This window comes from Amphimedon queenslandica, unplaced genomic scaffold (assembly GCF_000090795.2).
Source record: "Amphimedon queenslandica unplaced genomic scaffold, v1.1 AMPQUscaffold_13472, whole genome shotgun sequence".
NCBI lineage: Eukaryota > Metazoa > Porifera > Demospongiae > Haplosclerida > Niphatidae > Amphimedon > Amphimedon queenslandica.
In genome coordinates this window covers 174,072-188,144 of record NW_003546292.1, presented here as the reverse complement: position 1 = coordinate 188,144, position 14,073 = coordinate 174,072, and the positions used below count along the sequence as shown (strand labels likewise).

The 14,073-nt window shown below is 36.0% G+C and overlaps 6 protein-coding genes and 1 long non-coding RNA gene across 11 annotated transcripts in view; 5 read left to right on the top strand and 2 right to left on the bottom strand.

Annotated features, from left to right (window-relative positions):
- The window catches only part of LOC105312112 (deleted in malignant brain tumors 1 protein-like), a 32,560-nt gene extending 30,710 nt beyond the window's left edge, over positions 1-1,850 (top strand). For all 4 annotated transcript variants that reach the window (XM_019994459.1, XM_019994466.1, XM_019994465.1 and 1 more), the window contains one exon: positions 1,474-1,850. In XM_019994459.1, the coding sequence (XP_019850018.1) occupies positions 1,474-1,712 (239 nt within the window). In that variant the 3' untranslated portion in view covers positions 1,713-1,850. The remainder of the gene's footprint in view (positions 1-1,473) is intronic.
- A 92-nt stretch (positions 1,851-1,942) lies between these two features.
- On the top strand, positions 1,943-4,513 carry LOC109580895 (scavenger receptor cysteine-rich type 1 protein M130-like). The gene is made up of 4 exons (XM_019994470.1): positions 1,943-2,073; positions 3,314-3,469; positions 3,546-3,704; positions 3,873-4,513. The coding sequence occupies exons 1-4, from the start codon at positions 1,950-1,952 to the stop codon at positions 4,355-4,357; spliced, it is 924 nt and encodes a 307-aa protein (XP_019850029.1). The 5' UTR covers positions 1,943-1,949; the 3' UTR covers positions 4,358-4,513.
- A 100-nt stretch (positions 4,514-4,613) lies between these two features.
- LOC105312111 (scavenger receptor cysteine-rich type 1 protein M160-like) lies at positions 4,614-6,924 on the top strand. The gene is made up of 4 exons (XM_019994472.1): positions 4,614-4,737; positions 5,864-6,037; positions 6,149-6,322; positions 6,481-6,924. The coding sequence occupies exons 1-4, from the start codon at positions 4,614-4,616 to the stop codon at positions 6,747-6,749; spliced, it is 741 nt and encodes a 246-aa protein (XP_019850031.1). The 3' UTR covers positions 6,750-6,924.
- A 118-nt stretch (positions 6,925-7,042) lies between these two features.
- LOC109580900 (uncharacterized) lies at positions 7,043-7,389 on the bottom strand. The gene is made up of 2 exons (XR_002184438.1): positions 7,259-7,389; positions 7,043-7,126 (listed from the first exon to the last, which is right to left on the bottom strand). It is a non-coding gene; the product is annotated as an uncharacterized LOC109580900 (long non-coding RNA).
- A 74-nt stretch (positions 7,390-7,463) lies between these two features.
- LOC109580897 (neurotrypsin-like) lies at positions 7,464-9,647 on the top strand. Of its 2 annotated transcripts, XM_019994474.1 has the most exons (5): positions 7,464-7,555; positions 7,756-7,886; positions 8,681-8,854; positions 8,954-9,115; positions 9,309-9,647. In XM_019994474.1, the coding sequence occupies exons 2-5, from the start codon at positions 7,790-7,792 to the stop codon at positions 9,542-9,544; spliced, it is 669 nt and encodes a 222-aa protein (XP_019850033.1). In that variant the 5' UTR covers positions 7,464-7,555; positions 7,756-7,789; the 3' UTR covers positions 9,545-9,647. The 2 variants fall into 2 exon arrangements, with proteins under 2 accessions (XP_019850033.1, XP_019850032.1); XM_019994473.1 differs by lacking the exon at positions 7,464-7,555 and having other exon boundaries at positions 7,713-7,886.
- A 121-nt stretch (positions 9,648-9,768) lies between these two features.
- On the bottom strand, positions 9,769-13,041 carry LOC100639478 (uncharacterized). Its single transcript, XM_003385134.2, has 8 exons — positions 12,791-13,041; positions 11,899-12,057; positions 11,740-11,853; positions 11,577-11,665; positions 11,493-11,521; positions 11,231-11,397; positions 11,060-11,179; positions 9,769-10,956 (listed from the first exon to the last, which is right to left on the bottom strand). The coding sequence occupies exons 1-8, from the start codon at positions 12,989-12,991 to the stop codon at positions 9,904-9,906; spliced, it is 1,932 nt and encodes a 643-aa protein (XP_003385182.1). The 5' UTR covers positions 12,992-13,041; the 3' UTR covers positions 9,769-9,903.
- Positions 13,042-13,044: 3 nt separating this feature from the next.
- LOC109580898 (ADP-ribosylation factor GTPase-activating protein 2-like) lies at positions 13,045-13,942 on the top strand. The gene is made up of 3 exons (XM_019994476.1): positions 13,045-13,208; positions 13,435-13,553; positions 13,735-13,942. Exons 1-3 carry the CDS (start codon positions 13,143-13,145, stop codon positions 13,925-13,927), a joined length of 378 nt encoding a protein of 125 aa, XP_019850035.1. The 5' UTR covers positions 13,045-13,142; the 3' UTR covers positions 13,928-13,942.
- The last annotated feature ends 131 nt before the right edge of the window (positions 13,943-14,073 follow it).

Genomic DNA, 14,073 nt, shown 5'->3' with positions numbered 1-14,073 from the left:
TTTATCTTTTTTACAGCTTGCTTTGATGGAGAAGTTCGTCTTGTTGGAGGGTCCAATGGTTTTGAAGGACGTGTTGAAGTATGTAGTAGTAGATCATGGGGTACTGTCTGTGATGATTACTGGGATACTAATGATGCTACAGTTGTATGTAGACAGTTGGGATATGATGATGCAGGTATCAAATAATCTTAATGTTAAAAAAGCTAACAGTAATCATTTGGAGTTAGTTGTTTAATCTTGATTGAAAGGAAAGTAAGTTTAAGCCTTTGTGTTTATAAAATAGCAACACCTGACTCCAAGTCTATATGCATGCATAATTACTGAAATAAATATTCAATAATTTGTGGTATTATAATTTATACAGCAACCCCATATTTTGGAGCATATTTTGGACAAGGAACAGGAAGCATAGTAATGGATGATGTTCGTTGTACTGGAGATGAATCAAACCTTATTGACTGCCCTCATGAAACTAATCATAATTGTGTTCACTCTGATGATGCTGGAGTTAGGTGTAAACAGTGGCGGATCTGGGCCCGGGCCTAGACGGGCCATGGCCCGGGCATCAGAAGTCAGTAATGAGATTCATTAGATGCAATGTAAACAATTCCCTGCCTCAAGTTTTGATAAAGCAAACCACAAGCCACACCAGAGTACTTACAAGTGCTTGAAGAGCATTATAAGCACAGCATAGATGAGGAAATTGTTGAAACCCATCATAAAAATGGCCAAAAGATGCATAACCATAAAATAACTGGTTGAAAAGTGGACACACCCACTTCCTGGCCCTACCATTAACTTGCACCCAGATCCGCCACTGGGTGTAAAGGTAGCCAAAGCACACTGTAATGACATATACACATTAACTCATTGATAGTTGGTAATACTTCTTATAGCTCCAAATTTTTGTAGTCAAAATTTTCATGATTTTAGGTGAAACTTTAATCCTTAATCATGAAAACTACCTGTTGTTGTTGTGACAACTGGACGTGTCGACTAATTCCCAAAATTTTATTTTTCAGTTCAGACTACAAAAATGTGGAGCTTTACTGTATAATCTACCTCACTTTTATTTTATGCATAATTGTGTATTTTTGTACAAAAGTTAACATTAATTTTATTATTTTTATTCTGCAGGCCGTCGTGTATCAGTAGGAGCTATCATTGGAGGAGTAATCAGTGGCATTGTTTTATGTTTATTTTTCTTTGTATGCACATGGTGGTGGTCATGTGTATATGTATTACATTCCAGAGCTAGAGCCAGGCAAGCAGCTCCTGCAATTCAAATGACATCAAGTCCAACACAAACTACTAGTACTACAACTGGAGCTTATACACAATCCGAGCCTAAGGCAGAAAGTCAGCCTCCTCCTCCATCTTACTCAGAGTATATGGAACAACAGACACAACCGACTGCACCAATGGCTGATCCTGGTTATGCTGCACCAGCAGGCTACCCTACACAAGGATATGGTTATCCAGCTCAAGGTTATCCTGCACCTCTTCCACAGCAGCAGGGTTTTGGTGTACAAGGATATCCTCAACAGGATTATTCTCAAACTGGTTGTCCCCAGCAAGTACCTTATCCACAGCAGCAGCAGCAAGAAGCACCAGTTGGGTATCCACAGCAGGAGCCACAAGGATATGGAGGAACAAACCCTGGTACTCATGAGTCTACTGGCATTCGTGATGAACCACCACCTCCTTATTAAGCTCATTGATGTTATATGTTTTATATTTTTGTACTATTTAGTATGTGCTCTTATTTCAATAGTCTACATTTCTTTTATTTTCTGTCAGAATAGGTTAATGCTGATTCTATATGAATAATACTTTTCTGTCTCTTTAAATTTTAATTTGAATACCAGCTCCACCCTAAAATTATATCATTGCTATGAAGTGTGTATAAATATGAGGTTACTGCATCCATAGAATAATGCAGGCTGTACATGATACTATACTTGAAAAATTATAAGATGTTGCTGCACTCTCATAGCTCTACTGTTGGCTCTGCTCAGAGACATTTCTTTCTAACTTTACTCCTGATCTGTTTGAATTTCAGTTCTATCAAAGGTAATGTCAACTGTTTCAGTGTAGTATTATAAAGGAAAATGTGTTTACAAGCCTACAAGGCATACACTGCATGTCTTTCAAGCTAATAATAATGTACGCAAAATATGAAGGCTGCAGATTTTTCATGTCATTATGATCAATCAATTTATGTACACACACTGTCACTGAACAGTAGCTCTAGACATGCTTTTAGTAATAATTAAAACTGTATGCATAGGTAACACATACTAGACTTATCCCACCCAGTGAGTGAGACCAATGCTTTGTATGCATCAAGAGAATGTTAACTCTTATGTTGTTTCGATCTCTAGCTACTTTTAATCTATAGACTAATATAATTAGGTTTGTTTGTTATACCTCTAGTATGATCACAGGATGTTTAGTTCAATATTGATATTGTATCACTAGATCTTATGTCATTTCCCATACAAAGTCTACTTGTGTCTGATCACAATTTACATGAGTGGATATGGCAAAGGTTGATTAAGCAATAGTACATAATGACATCATAATACCAATTGATTTTTATTAGCAAAGCCAAAAGCAAAGCTAAAATGATATACTGAATACAGTCTTTATAGTCTATTAAATAGCATCGAATCCTGTTATTGTTAAAATCTTCCAATTTATACTACACATACATGTGCAGCTATGGAAGTAATAAACAACTCTTTCTATAGCTAATTATAGATCATTAGTATTTGATTCAATTTGCCTTGTTGGCCTCGCCCAGCTTTGCGTAGGCGAGGACTAGTTAGAGGATAGTGCTAGGTCGTTGGCCAAATTTTACCAAAACTGAAAATGAGAACATTCCATATTTTAATAATTTTTTTCTGATACATATATACATGTACTTATGTTGCATAAAAAGTTCAATCAAAATTAGATTTTTGATAATTTCTAAAGTAATTCCAAACACCATGTACTGTATTGTAGTGCTTGCCAGCTCATGAAGCATCCCAGGCTAGATTTAAATGATACAGATTGCATCGTTTTTGTTTCTGTGTAAACCAGGCCTCACTTAGCATGCTTTGTGGGAAACCCTGTACTAAATGCCCATGCATATACCCACACTTTCAACCTCACCTATGTCACCTGGTTTATGGTTACATATAGTGCATCATGTTTCATGTATACTACTGATTAAAACAAAAATAATACTCAGCTTTTGGTACATCATTTATATGCAATCATGTATAATTATCAGTATAATAACTCACTCATTCATACTCTACTATAGCTTGTATTAGTGGATCAATTCGTCTTGTTGGAGGAGCTGACGATTTAGAAGGAACTGTTGAAGTATGTAGAAATGGAGCCTATGGTACTGTCTGTGATGATTCATGGGATACTCGTGATGCTATGGTGGTATGTAAGCAGTTAGGATATACATCAGGTACTTAGTGTTTAAAAGATGGTGTGAAGTCAGTTGTTTAATTCGATCTACAAATCATTATAATTACTTTATACAGGGACAGCATATACAAATGCGCATTTCGGACCAGGAACAGGAAGGATAGTAATGACTTATGTCTACTGTACTGGATCTGAATCAACCCTTACTAGCTGCCCTCATACAATTAATCATCATTGTAGTCACTCTGAAGATGCTGGAGTCAGTTGTGAAGGAGGTATGCACAATAATGATGTGCTGATCAATTAATCTCTACGTAGATTTGTACATATGTAATGTAACTTAAGCTGAGAACTTTTACCTCCTGCAATTACATGTATATAACCTAGCTTTCTTATTATTTTGGGCACAAAAACTAACATTAACTTAATTTTTTATTCTTCAGGCTCTGGCTCTGGTAAATTAGTAGGAGCTATTGTTGGAGGAGTAATTGGTGGTATTGCTTTCCTAATCTGTATGATTGTTATATGTGTATGGGCAGCTGTTTTACATTTTAAATCAGACTCCTCCAGAGCCAGACAAGCAGCTCCTGTAGTTCAAATGACATCAATTCCAGCACAAACTATTAATGCTATAATTGAAGCTTATACACAATCCGAGCCTAAGGCAGAAAATCGACCTCCTCCTCCATCTTACTCAGATTATATGGAACAGCAGACACAACCAGCTGCACCGATGGTTTATCCTGGTTATGCTGCACCAGCAGTGGGTTTTGCTGTACAAGGATATCCTCAACAGGATTATCCCAGCAAGCAGCAGCAAGAAGCACCAGTTGGGTATCCACAGCAGGAACCACAAGGATATGGAGGAACAAACCCTGGTACTGATGAGTCTACTGGCATTCGTGATGAATCACCACCTCCTTATTGAGCTCATTCATGTTATATGTTTTATATTTTTGTACTACCTAGTCTGTGCTATTATTTCAATAATCTACATTTATTTTTATTTACTGTCAGAACAGTTTAATGCAAATTTTTTAATACTTTTCTGTACCTTTAAATAATCTTGAATACCATACCAGAACTTGTTTGCTCCACCCTAAGATTACATCAGATCGCCTCATCATGCTATGAAGTGTGTATAAATATGAGGCTATACTGCACCATAGGATAATACTCAGTACATGATACAGTACTTGAAGAATCACAAGATGTTGCTGCACTCTCATGAATCTCCTGTTGGCTCTGCTCAGAGACAATTCTTTCTAATTTTACTTCTGATCTGTTTGAATTTCAGTTTTATCGAAGGTAATGTCCACTGTTTCAGTGTAGTATAAGGAAAATATGTTTACAAGCCTACAAGGTATATACTGCATGTCATTCAAGCTAATAATAATGTAGGCAAAATAAGAAGGCTGCAGATTTTTATGTCATTATGATCAATCATTGATGTACACACACTGTCACTGAACAGTAGCTTAGACATACTTGTAGTACTTAAAACTGCATGTAGGAATCCATATATACTAGACCCATGCTTTGTATGATCAATGAAAATGTGAATGCTTATGCTTAGATCTAGTTACTTTTGGCTTAGACTAATATAGCTAGGTGTGTTTGTTATAGCTCTAGTCTAGTATCATAAGATGCTAGTTTAGCTCAAAGTTCATATTGTATCACTATATCTAAAGTCTGTGATGTCATTTCCCATACAAAGTCCACTTTTGTGTGTGATATCAAAGTTCACATGATTGAATATGACAAAGGTCAATTATGGCATAACTATGATTATTGCAAGAGAACATACTAACATAATGGAGCCTAATACTAATTGATTTTTATTAGCAAAGCTAAAGTGACATACTGAATGTAGTTTTTATTTAGTCTATAGCTAACAGTTAGCATGCATGTTCAGCTATGCAAGTGCTAGATATGTAATCAAAACTCTTTCTATAGCTAATTGTGGATCATCAGTATTTGATTCAATTCATCTCGTTGGAGGGTCCTATTATTGGGAAGGATGTGCTGTAGTAGCATTAATGGATCATGGGATACTGTCTGTGATGATTATTGAGATGTTTATGTTGCTACAGTTGCATGTATCCGTTTGGGCCACGGTTTGAGCTGATTTTGAGATAAAAACTGAATCTTAAATATTTTAAAAGTAGTTCCAAATGCCATGTAGATCTACTGTATTGTAGTGCTTGTCAGCTCATGAAATAAACCCTGTACTAAATGCCCCATGCATATACCCACACCTTCAACCACACCAGACCTATGTCACCTAGTGTATAAAATAGTGTTACATATACATCTACATGCATCATATAGCTATACTATTATCAAACAAAGATAATACTTTAGCTTCTGTTACATCATATTATGTGCAATCATGTGTATATCAAAATAATAAATCATGTGTACTCTACAATAGCTTGCACTGATGGATCAGTTCGTCTTGTTGGAGGATCTAATGATATGGAAGGACGTGTCGAAGTATGCAGATATAGTTACTACTTTTCTGGTGGTATCTATGGTACTGTTTGCGACAATTCATGGGATACTCTTGATGCTATAGTGGTATGTAGGCAGTTAGGATATACATCAGGTACTTAGTGTGTTTCATGAAGTCAGTTGTTTAATTCAATTTACAAATTGGTGCCTTTATGTCATGTGAATGCTTATTGGAATAACCTATCAGCATAATTACTTTATACAGGGACTGCATATAATAATTCACATTTTGGACAAGGAAATGGAAGCATAGTAATGGCTGATGTCCAGTGTAATGGAACCGAATCATACCTTATTGACTGCCCTCATGCAACTTATAGTTTTTATTGTGATCACTCTCAGGATGCTGGAGTCAGTTGTGAAGGAGATGATAGTCAAGGTATCCACAATAATGATGTGCTGATCAATTAAGCCACATGCATGCATACATGTATAATGTAACTTAAGTTACCTCCTGCAGCTACATGTATATGAATCTACCTCTCTTATTATTTTTGACACAAAAATTAATATCAACTTTATTATTTTATTTTGCAGGCTCTGGTGTATCAGTAGGAGCTATTGTTGGAGGAGTAATTGGTGGTATTGTTCTTCTAATCTGTGTATGTGCAGTAATTGTTGTTGCATGTGCAGTTGTATTGCGTTTCAAATCATCCAGAGCCAAGCAAAAAGCATCAGTTGAGTATCCACAGCAGCAGGAGCCACAAGGATATGGAGGAACAAACCCTGGTACTGATGAGTCTGTGGTATTGCCAAAGTTGTTGGTAATACCAACTAATAAAAGAGCTAAAATGAGAAGGCTATAGATCAACTCCAGCCTGTTTACCGTGAAGAATAGCACTAAGGCGATAAGATTCTCTTTGATAACAAAAACAAAAGACACAACTGTTACAAAGAAAATATGCTAACATGAGAGAGAAATCTGAGAGAAGATAATGTGTTATGCGCATGTGCACACAAGTTATAATAACAATAACTGTAGTTGTAATAATGATAATAATAATAATCATAATAATAGTAACTGTAATAATAGTTAAAACATCCACTACAAGTCTACTGGTATTCATAATGAACCACCACCTCCTTATTGAGCTCATTGATGTATTGCAGTTTATATTTTTGTACTACCTAGTATGTGCTCTTATTTCAATAGTCTACATTTCTTTTTATTGGCGTAGCCAGCCTAAGAAGAGAGGTGAGGCAAAGAGGAAGGAAAATAAAATGGCGCGCGATTTTGACCACACCCCCTTTCCCATAGCCGACATTTACGCATATTTTCACGCACAGTACAAGATGATAATAATCTCGTACTTACAAAATATTATCAGATTCATATGATGATCCTGGTTCAGTTGCCTAGTAGGCCGTTTTGGGTTTAAGGGGAAAATGAAAGCACTGAAGCTTGTCTTTTGCTTGCCATCTTACGTGCCTCAACGTGCACGTGGTTAACTGATTAGTGATTATAAAAACTAATTAGACTATCATTATGAGATCATCATGCATAACAACAATCAATGACATCATCATTTCAAGATGGTTGACTCCCTCTGCCTGTAGAAGAAAGAATCAAAGGAGTGCCTCTGACTGCCTCAACTTGCATGAGGCTTGATTAGTAAGTAACATTTGAGCTCACAGAGTCAGGTGAGGCATTGCCCCTCCATGTCTCACCCTGCCTACGCCTATGATACTTTTTGTCCCTTTAAATGAATACCATTTGTACCACTACTTGATTGCTCCGCCCTAAGATTACATCATCGCCTCATCATCCTATGAATTGTGTATAAATATGAGGCTATACTGTACTATATGCAGACTCTACATTATACAATAATTGAAGAATCACAAGATGTTGCTGCTCTCTCATGACTCTACTGTTGGCTCTGCTGAGAGACATTTCTTTCTAATTTTACACCTGATCTGTTTGAATTTCAGTTCTATCAAAGGTAATGTCAACTATTTCAGTGTAGTATTATAAAGGAAGATAATGTTTACAAGCCTACAAGGCATATACTGCATGTATTTCAAGCTAATAATAATGTAGGCAAATTATAAAGGCTGCAGATTTTTATAATGATCAATCAATTAATGCCACACACTGTCACTGAACAGCAGCTTTAGACATGTTTGTAATACTTAAGACTGCATGTAGGAAATTCATACTAGATCTATGCTTTGTATGATCAATGAAGGTGTTAATTTTTATGCTTAGATCTAGCTATACTTTTTACCTTGACTAATATATATAGCTAGGTTTGAGTGTTATACCTCTGGTATCACAGGATGCTGCAGGTTTAGTTCAAAGTTCATATTGTATCACTATGTCTAGTCTGTGATGTCATTTCCCATACAAAGTCCACTTTTGTGTGTGATATCAAAATTCATATGAATGAATATGACAAAGGTTAATGGCTAATTATGACATAGCTATGATTATTGCAAAGGTACATACTGACCTTGAGCCTTATACCGTATAGCAATTATATTTCATGGATATAAAATTTTGCAAAATTGTTCCTTCTAAGCATTCGCAGATAAAAAATTTCGTGAGTTTTGGCAATTTGTGAAATTTATTATCCATGAAATATATGTGCTATACGGTACTAATCAATTTTTATTAGCAAAGCTAAAGTGACATACTGCATTATAGTCTTTAAAAAAGTCTATAGTTAACATACCCTCAGTACATGTTCAGTTATGCAAGTACTATAATTTTATGTAATTAAAACTCTTTCCATAGCTAATTGTGGATCATCAACATTTGATTCAATTCGCCTTGTTGGAGGGTCCGAATATTGGGAAGGACGTGTTGAAGTATGCATTAATGGATCATGGGGTACTGTCTGTGATGATTCATGGGACGTTCGTGATGCTACAGTTGCTTGTATTCAATCAGGATATAATGTGTACAGAGGTAATGAAGTCTTCAAATATAATTACAATGCTATACTAGCTATTGACTCCATGTATGTGTAGCACATACAAAGTATTTAATTTATTATTTTTTATACAGGAATCCCTTATAAGAATTCATATTTTGGAGCAGGAAATGGAAGCATATTTATGGCTAATGTTCGTTGCACTGGAGATGAATTCACCCTTACTGACTGCCCTCATACAACTAATCATAATTGTGACCACTCTAATGAGGCTGGAGTTAGATGTGAAAGCCGAGGTATACACAGTATTAGTGATGCATGCATTTAAAAACATTCAAATAATGGTGAGACTTTTGATCTCATCAGGAGCCTATAATAACCTACAATGCACCTCTATTACAAATGTAAAAAATTATTTCATTTTTGGTTTTTGCACACACACACACACACACATAAAGATTAACATTAACTCTATTGTTTGTTCTGTAGACAGTGATGTACCAGAAGGATATATTGTTGGAGGAATAGTTGGTGGAATTGTGTTCCTAATCCTTTTATTTGTGGCTGGGATTGCTGTATGTGTAGCTGTGCCTTGTTTTACACGTGTACCAAAATCCTCCAGAGCCATAAGAACAGTACCTGTTGATATGCCAGCACAAGCTACTAGTACTGAATCCCAGACTATTACAAAAAATCAATCTTATGTTGAGCAGAATATAGTCTGATAAATCTATCTTGACAAATCATCTACTTGTTTTATGTAGCATATTTCATATTTTTAATAAAATGATTTCACATATGCAACCAGCATTTGATGTAATTACAGCATTTGGTTAATGAAGAGTTGTACTTAGCTTAATGCAGATTCAAATTATAAAATCATTACTTTCATACTTTTGTCCCTTTACCAACTGCTGAGGTAGCTATTGATGAAACATACGAGCTAAAATGCTGTGAACTGCAAAAGTTTAGAATTTAAAAATTGAAAAATTACATGGAAAATTACATGGAAAATGACAAAAATTTGATGCACAGAAATTATTTACAGAAATGACATGAACGTAGTTATCAAAAAAAGGAAGTATCAAGACTTAGGCTTTTTCTTTAATGTAAACTTAGGTTTCCTTTTTTTATTATTACTATTATCTTTATTTTGTTTTGGAGGAATGTTGGAAAAGTAGCTGAAAACATGTGGACTTTTTTGCTGATGATGTTTCTGAGCTTCCAACTCTAACCTCATTTTATAATTAAGTTGCTCTTTCCCTTTAAGCTTCTTGCCTAACTCCTTAATAGACTGTTCTCTCAAAACCTCTTCCTTATGCTCCTGGTCTGCCTTTACTTTATTCTGTGATTCTACTTCTAGCTCCTTCACCATCTGCTGCTCCTTCACCATCTGCTGCTCCTTCAGTGACTCTCTCCTTTTCATTTCCTCCATTTGTGCCTTCTCTCTTGCCTCTCGAGCTTTCTTCAGTACAGCTGATTCTGATGGTTCTTTCTCCATTAAAGGTGTAGTAGTCGGAGGAGGTTCTTCACTTTCTAATAATTCTTTTAAGTTTATTACAGGTGGTTTATCAGTAGTTTCTTCTGGAACTTCCATTCCATCATCTAAGAGTGATATGATGCTCTTCTCTTCTACATTCTCTTTGTTGATTTCTGGCTCCTCTTCATAAGATGTAAGCCTCTCTCTTAGCTCAGCTTGCATGGCAAGCTCTTGAGCTTTCTGCATCTCTAATTCTTTCTTTTCTTTTCTTTTTCTCTCAATCTCAAGTCTCCTTTTCTCTGCTCTAGCCGACTGAAGATCTGATCGTTTTAGCCCATCAGTTTTCTCTAGGACTAGCTCTTCTGTTCCTTCAGGTATTTCATCAATGTTTACGTCAGTCAAATCACTTGCTAGTTCAAGAGGTGTTATGACTTGTGAATTATTTGGTGACGTTAGCTCTGAGCCATCTCTTCCCCTCTTCTGCTTCTTGCTTCGTTTCTTGGTTAGCTTACTGATCTTCTTGGCACTACAATTGCTGCTGTCAGTAGTTTTTAAAACATTTTGATCAGCTTTTGCTTTTTTCATACTCGTTGAAGTTTTACTTGCTGAGGCTTTCTTTTTCGCACCACTCTTTGACGAAGAAGGGTTGTCTAATTCCTAAAATTTAAAAAGCAAACATAATACAGATAAAATACAAGTACAATGTACATGTACATGTAATATGCAAAAAATAGTGATTATTATTTTTTAAAGAGCTCACCTGATTTTGAGATGATGCAGTCAATGAGACCATTAAATCTACGATACTGTCATTACTATTGTCTTGTCTACTGTAATTATTGTCCTCGCAAATAAAATCAACATTGTCATCAAACCGAACCTTTAAAAATATTAAATTAACATCATGTAATTTTATCAATAAAAGCATTACCTGAATCCCTCCCTCATACAATTCATCTCCTTGCCCATCAGGTATGCTAATATCAGTGGTAGTTGGCTGTAATTCTGACTGATAGCTAATAACAGAGACACAACCATTAGGAGTTGGATAAGTACAAGAATCAAGTCCAGAGTCACTCTCAGCTGGATGAACATCACCTAATGGTAAAAGATAAATGAAATGATGGCGGCATCTAATAATAGTGCATATACTCTTGACTAATAATAATAACAATAATGATAATGATAATTACCATCTCTTTCCTCAGGTACGCCATCAGTCCTATAAGGTTCAATGATGTTGATAAATTAAAAAGAGAATAATGCATTTTTCTTACATTTTTTTTGTTAGTTTGGTAAGACTCTCTATATAAACACCAGTGAAGTTGCCAGGTTTTATAATAGTGCGACCATCATCCTCTGAATCCTATGGAATATGAGATCAAAATAAATAGAAAATAAATACATCATATCTGATAGTATAATTCCTTTATTGCATACCTTTTCAGTATCATAAGTAAGAACTAATGCAGCAAATGCATTGGTTGTTTTAATATCGTGGACTGCATTTCGAGACAGTGACTTAACTCTCTGGATTCGCTCGTGTTCATGAAGCTAATTCAAAAAGAAAGAGTAAGGAAAAGGTACTTCCAGTCATACCTGACATGCCTGTCCAATGATCATATCATCAGGAGACGTAAAGAGAACTAGATTTCCACGTTGGGTTACATAGGTCTTGGAGAGATTGAGAACATGTGGCTTGTATATCTTAGCATACTGTCCTTCACGAGACTGAGAGGGTTTCGTAAATGGCTGTCCCTATCAAATTGAAGAAAAAGGCAGGATACACAATGTAACACAAGCTCTCATTTGTTAGGCTTCTTTAATTCGTCAACAAACATCATTCGTGGTTATAGGTTCCATCAAACGAGGTTTCCTTATTTCTCAAGTGAAGCCAAAGCTTTAAAAATATTTACCACTTTGAAGGTGGTAAATAGCACAATGGAGACACTTTACAACTAATCTAACACCATCACATGATTAGATAATATACACATTATGAAATTGAAAATTACATAAAATCTACACAACCCAACCACTGCCCGTCAGATGCTCTACTATATATCATAGTACTAATAACACAATGGTAACCACATTATTAATGGTAACAGACTACAGTCCATTCACTTTCACCTGACCCCCGGGCCCCCAGCTTTTATCAATTAATAAATAACCACGTCACATCCGCATTCATTACATCCGCATTCATTACGTATTTGTGGTGTGTGTGGAAGCCATGCAGATAAGTAGCAGCTGAATTTATTCTAGCTGTTCAACAGCTGTATAATCGTGGTCAAAGGCACATGTATGTCATTGACTTCATAGAGGGACATCCAAAAAAGGCTAAGCCTTGTAATTTCGACCCGGTTTTTTTTCTAATGGACAGGAAGGACCTAGCAATTCTAATGGTGCAAACAAAATTTCTAAATTCCATGTTTATCAAAACTTATAACAAAAAATCAATAGGTCAGACAGATTTTAAGGATCATACCGAGAGATCACGGGAGTCCTGGGAATAGCACTCTATCTCGACTCCACCATCAATCAATCCCGTCCCTCTAGCGAGGAGAGAGAGGGCCCCATTAGGAGACTGATGATTGCTCGATCTTGTCCTGTTCATGGCCGGTACCCTGTTCATCTCATCTAGTTGACATAGCAACCACTGACCGCCCCTTTTTATAAAGGCTGTCATGACAACGAGAACCACACCCAGTTAATTAGCCACGCCCCATTTAGCCTTACCCCTCGTGACGGACCCGCTTTGTTTCTTCTCTTGTTGTGGTGGCCCCTTCATCATTCCTCCGTGGCTCTCTTTCCTGCTCTGATATTTATCTATCCTACTCATGGAGCCGACTAAACAAGAAATATCTCAAGTTTTTAAAAGAGTGAGGGCATCTGGCCCAAACAAGGTAGGGAGATGTATTACACGTACTTACTGTACATGTCGAGGTACATGTACAAGCATGAAAGGAATCGATAATTTTGTCATAAAGGAAAACTGTCACATTAATTGATTTGCAATGCCCCTGTACAATAATCATGAAAGGAGATCATTTTACGAGATTGTTGCTATGGATTTTAATATTTGAAAAAATCTCGTTATTGATAGGCTACCATCAACTTTTATTCTTACAGGGTTGTTTTGATTGCGGTAGTAAGAACCCGACCTGGGCTTCAGTGACATACGGTGTGTTGATATGTATCAACTGCAGTGCTGTTCATCGCTCTCTTGGCGTTCATATCAGCTTCGTGAGGTAACTTTTAATCTCAATTTGTACATGTATTCAGTATTATACAGAAGCACATGATTTTTGAGTTACTCTTGATTGTACTATGTATTGTTTTGGTACACACGTGCTAACCTAATTTACATGTATATGCTTAAAATAAAATCAGATTATTTTGTTGATTTAATTTGCACTTTATTTAATTCAGGTCAACACAGCTAGATTCGTGGACATGGATACAATTAAGAGCAATGCAAGTTGGAGGGAATGCTGCTGCTGTAAGTCTAACCATCATTCTCTCATTATTCATTAATGGTTGTATCACACTGGCAACAAGCCAGAGCCTAGTGTGGTGCCAGATTAGATTAGAACTCTATTCAAGGATTTTATTACAAAACTAAATGTACTGTACTATGCATAGTGTGAATGTCTATAGTCTACTTACAGTTTGTGATATACATGTATCTATTTTGGATACATATACAATGTGTCATTTTCTTTTTCCTCCTTCATAATGATCTTTTCTTTATTTCTTTCTCTCTCCCTC

What these genes read in the sequence shown, in the direction of transcription:
- LOC109580895 (XM_019994470.1), top strand. Translation starts at nt 1,950, where the DNA reads ATGATACTATACTTGAAAAATTATAAGATGTTGCTGCACTCTCATAGC. An exon ending in GAATTTCAGTTCTATCAAAG is followed by an intron (nt 2,074 to 3,313) that starts GTAATGTCAACT and finishes ACTCTACTATAG; the next exon opens with CTTGTATTAGTGGATCAATT. An exon ending in GCAGTTAGGATATACATCAG is followed by an intron (nt 3,470 to 3,545) that starts GTACTTAGTGTT and finishes TACTTTATACAG; the next exon opens with GGACAGCATATACAAATGCG.
- LOC105312111 (XM_019994472.1), top strand. Translation starts at nt 4,614, where the DNA reads ATGATACAGTACTTGAAGAATCACAAGATGTTGCTGCACTCTCATGAA. An exon ending in GCAGTTAGGATATACATCAG is followed by an intron (nt 6,038 to 6,148) that starts GTACTTAGTGTG and finishes TACTTTATACAG; the next exon opens with GGACTGCATATAATAATTCA. An exon ending in TGAAGGAGATGATAGTCAAG is followed by an intron (nt 6,323 to 6,480) that starts GTATCCACAATA and finishes TTTATTTTGCAG; the next exon opens with GCTCTGGTGTATCAGTAGGA.
- LOC109580897 (XM_019994474.1), top strand. Translation starts at nt 7,790, where the DNA reads ATGTTGCTGCTCTCTCATGACTCTACTGTTGGCTCTGCTGAGAGACAT. An exon ending in GAATTTCAGTTCTATCAAAG is followed by an intron (nt 7,887 to 8,680) that starts GTAATGTCAACT and finishes CTCTTTCCATAG; the next exon opens with CTAATTGTGGATCATCAACA. An exon ending in AGTTAGATGTGAAAGCCGAG is followed by an intron (nt 9,116 to 9,308) that starts GTATACACAGTA and finishes TTTGTTCTGTAG; the next exon opens with ACAGTGATGTACCAGAAGGA.
- LOC100639478 (XM_003385134.2), bottom strand. Translation starts at nt 12,991, where the DNA reads ATGACAGCCTTTATAAAAAGGGGCGGTCAGTGGTTGCTATGTCAACTA. An exon ending in TCATTGGACAGGCATGTCAG is followed by an intron (nt 11,854 to 11,898) that starts GTATGACTGGAA and finishes TTTTTGAATTAG; the next exon opens with CTTCATGAACACGAGCGAAT. An exon ending in CGTACCTGAGGAAAGAGATG is followed by an intron (nt 11,398 to 11,492) that starts GTAATTATCATT and finishes TTTTACCATTAG; the next exon opens with GTGATGTTCATCCAGCTGAG.
- LOC109580898 (XM_019994476.1), top strand. Translation starts at nt 13,143, where the DNA reads ATGGAGCCGACTAAACAAGAAATATCTCAAGTTTTTAAAAGAGTGAGG. An exon ending in GGGCATCTGGCCCAAACAAG is followed by an intron (nt 13,209 to 13,434) that starts GTAGGGAGATGT and finishes TTATTCTTACAG; the next exon opens with GGTTGTTTTGATTGCGGTAG. An exon ending in GTTCATATCAGCTTCGTGAG is followed by an intron (nt 13,554 to 13,734) that starts GTAACTTTTAAT and finishes TATTTAATTCAG; the next exon opens with GTCAACACAGCTAGATTCGT.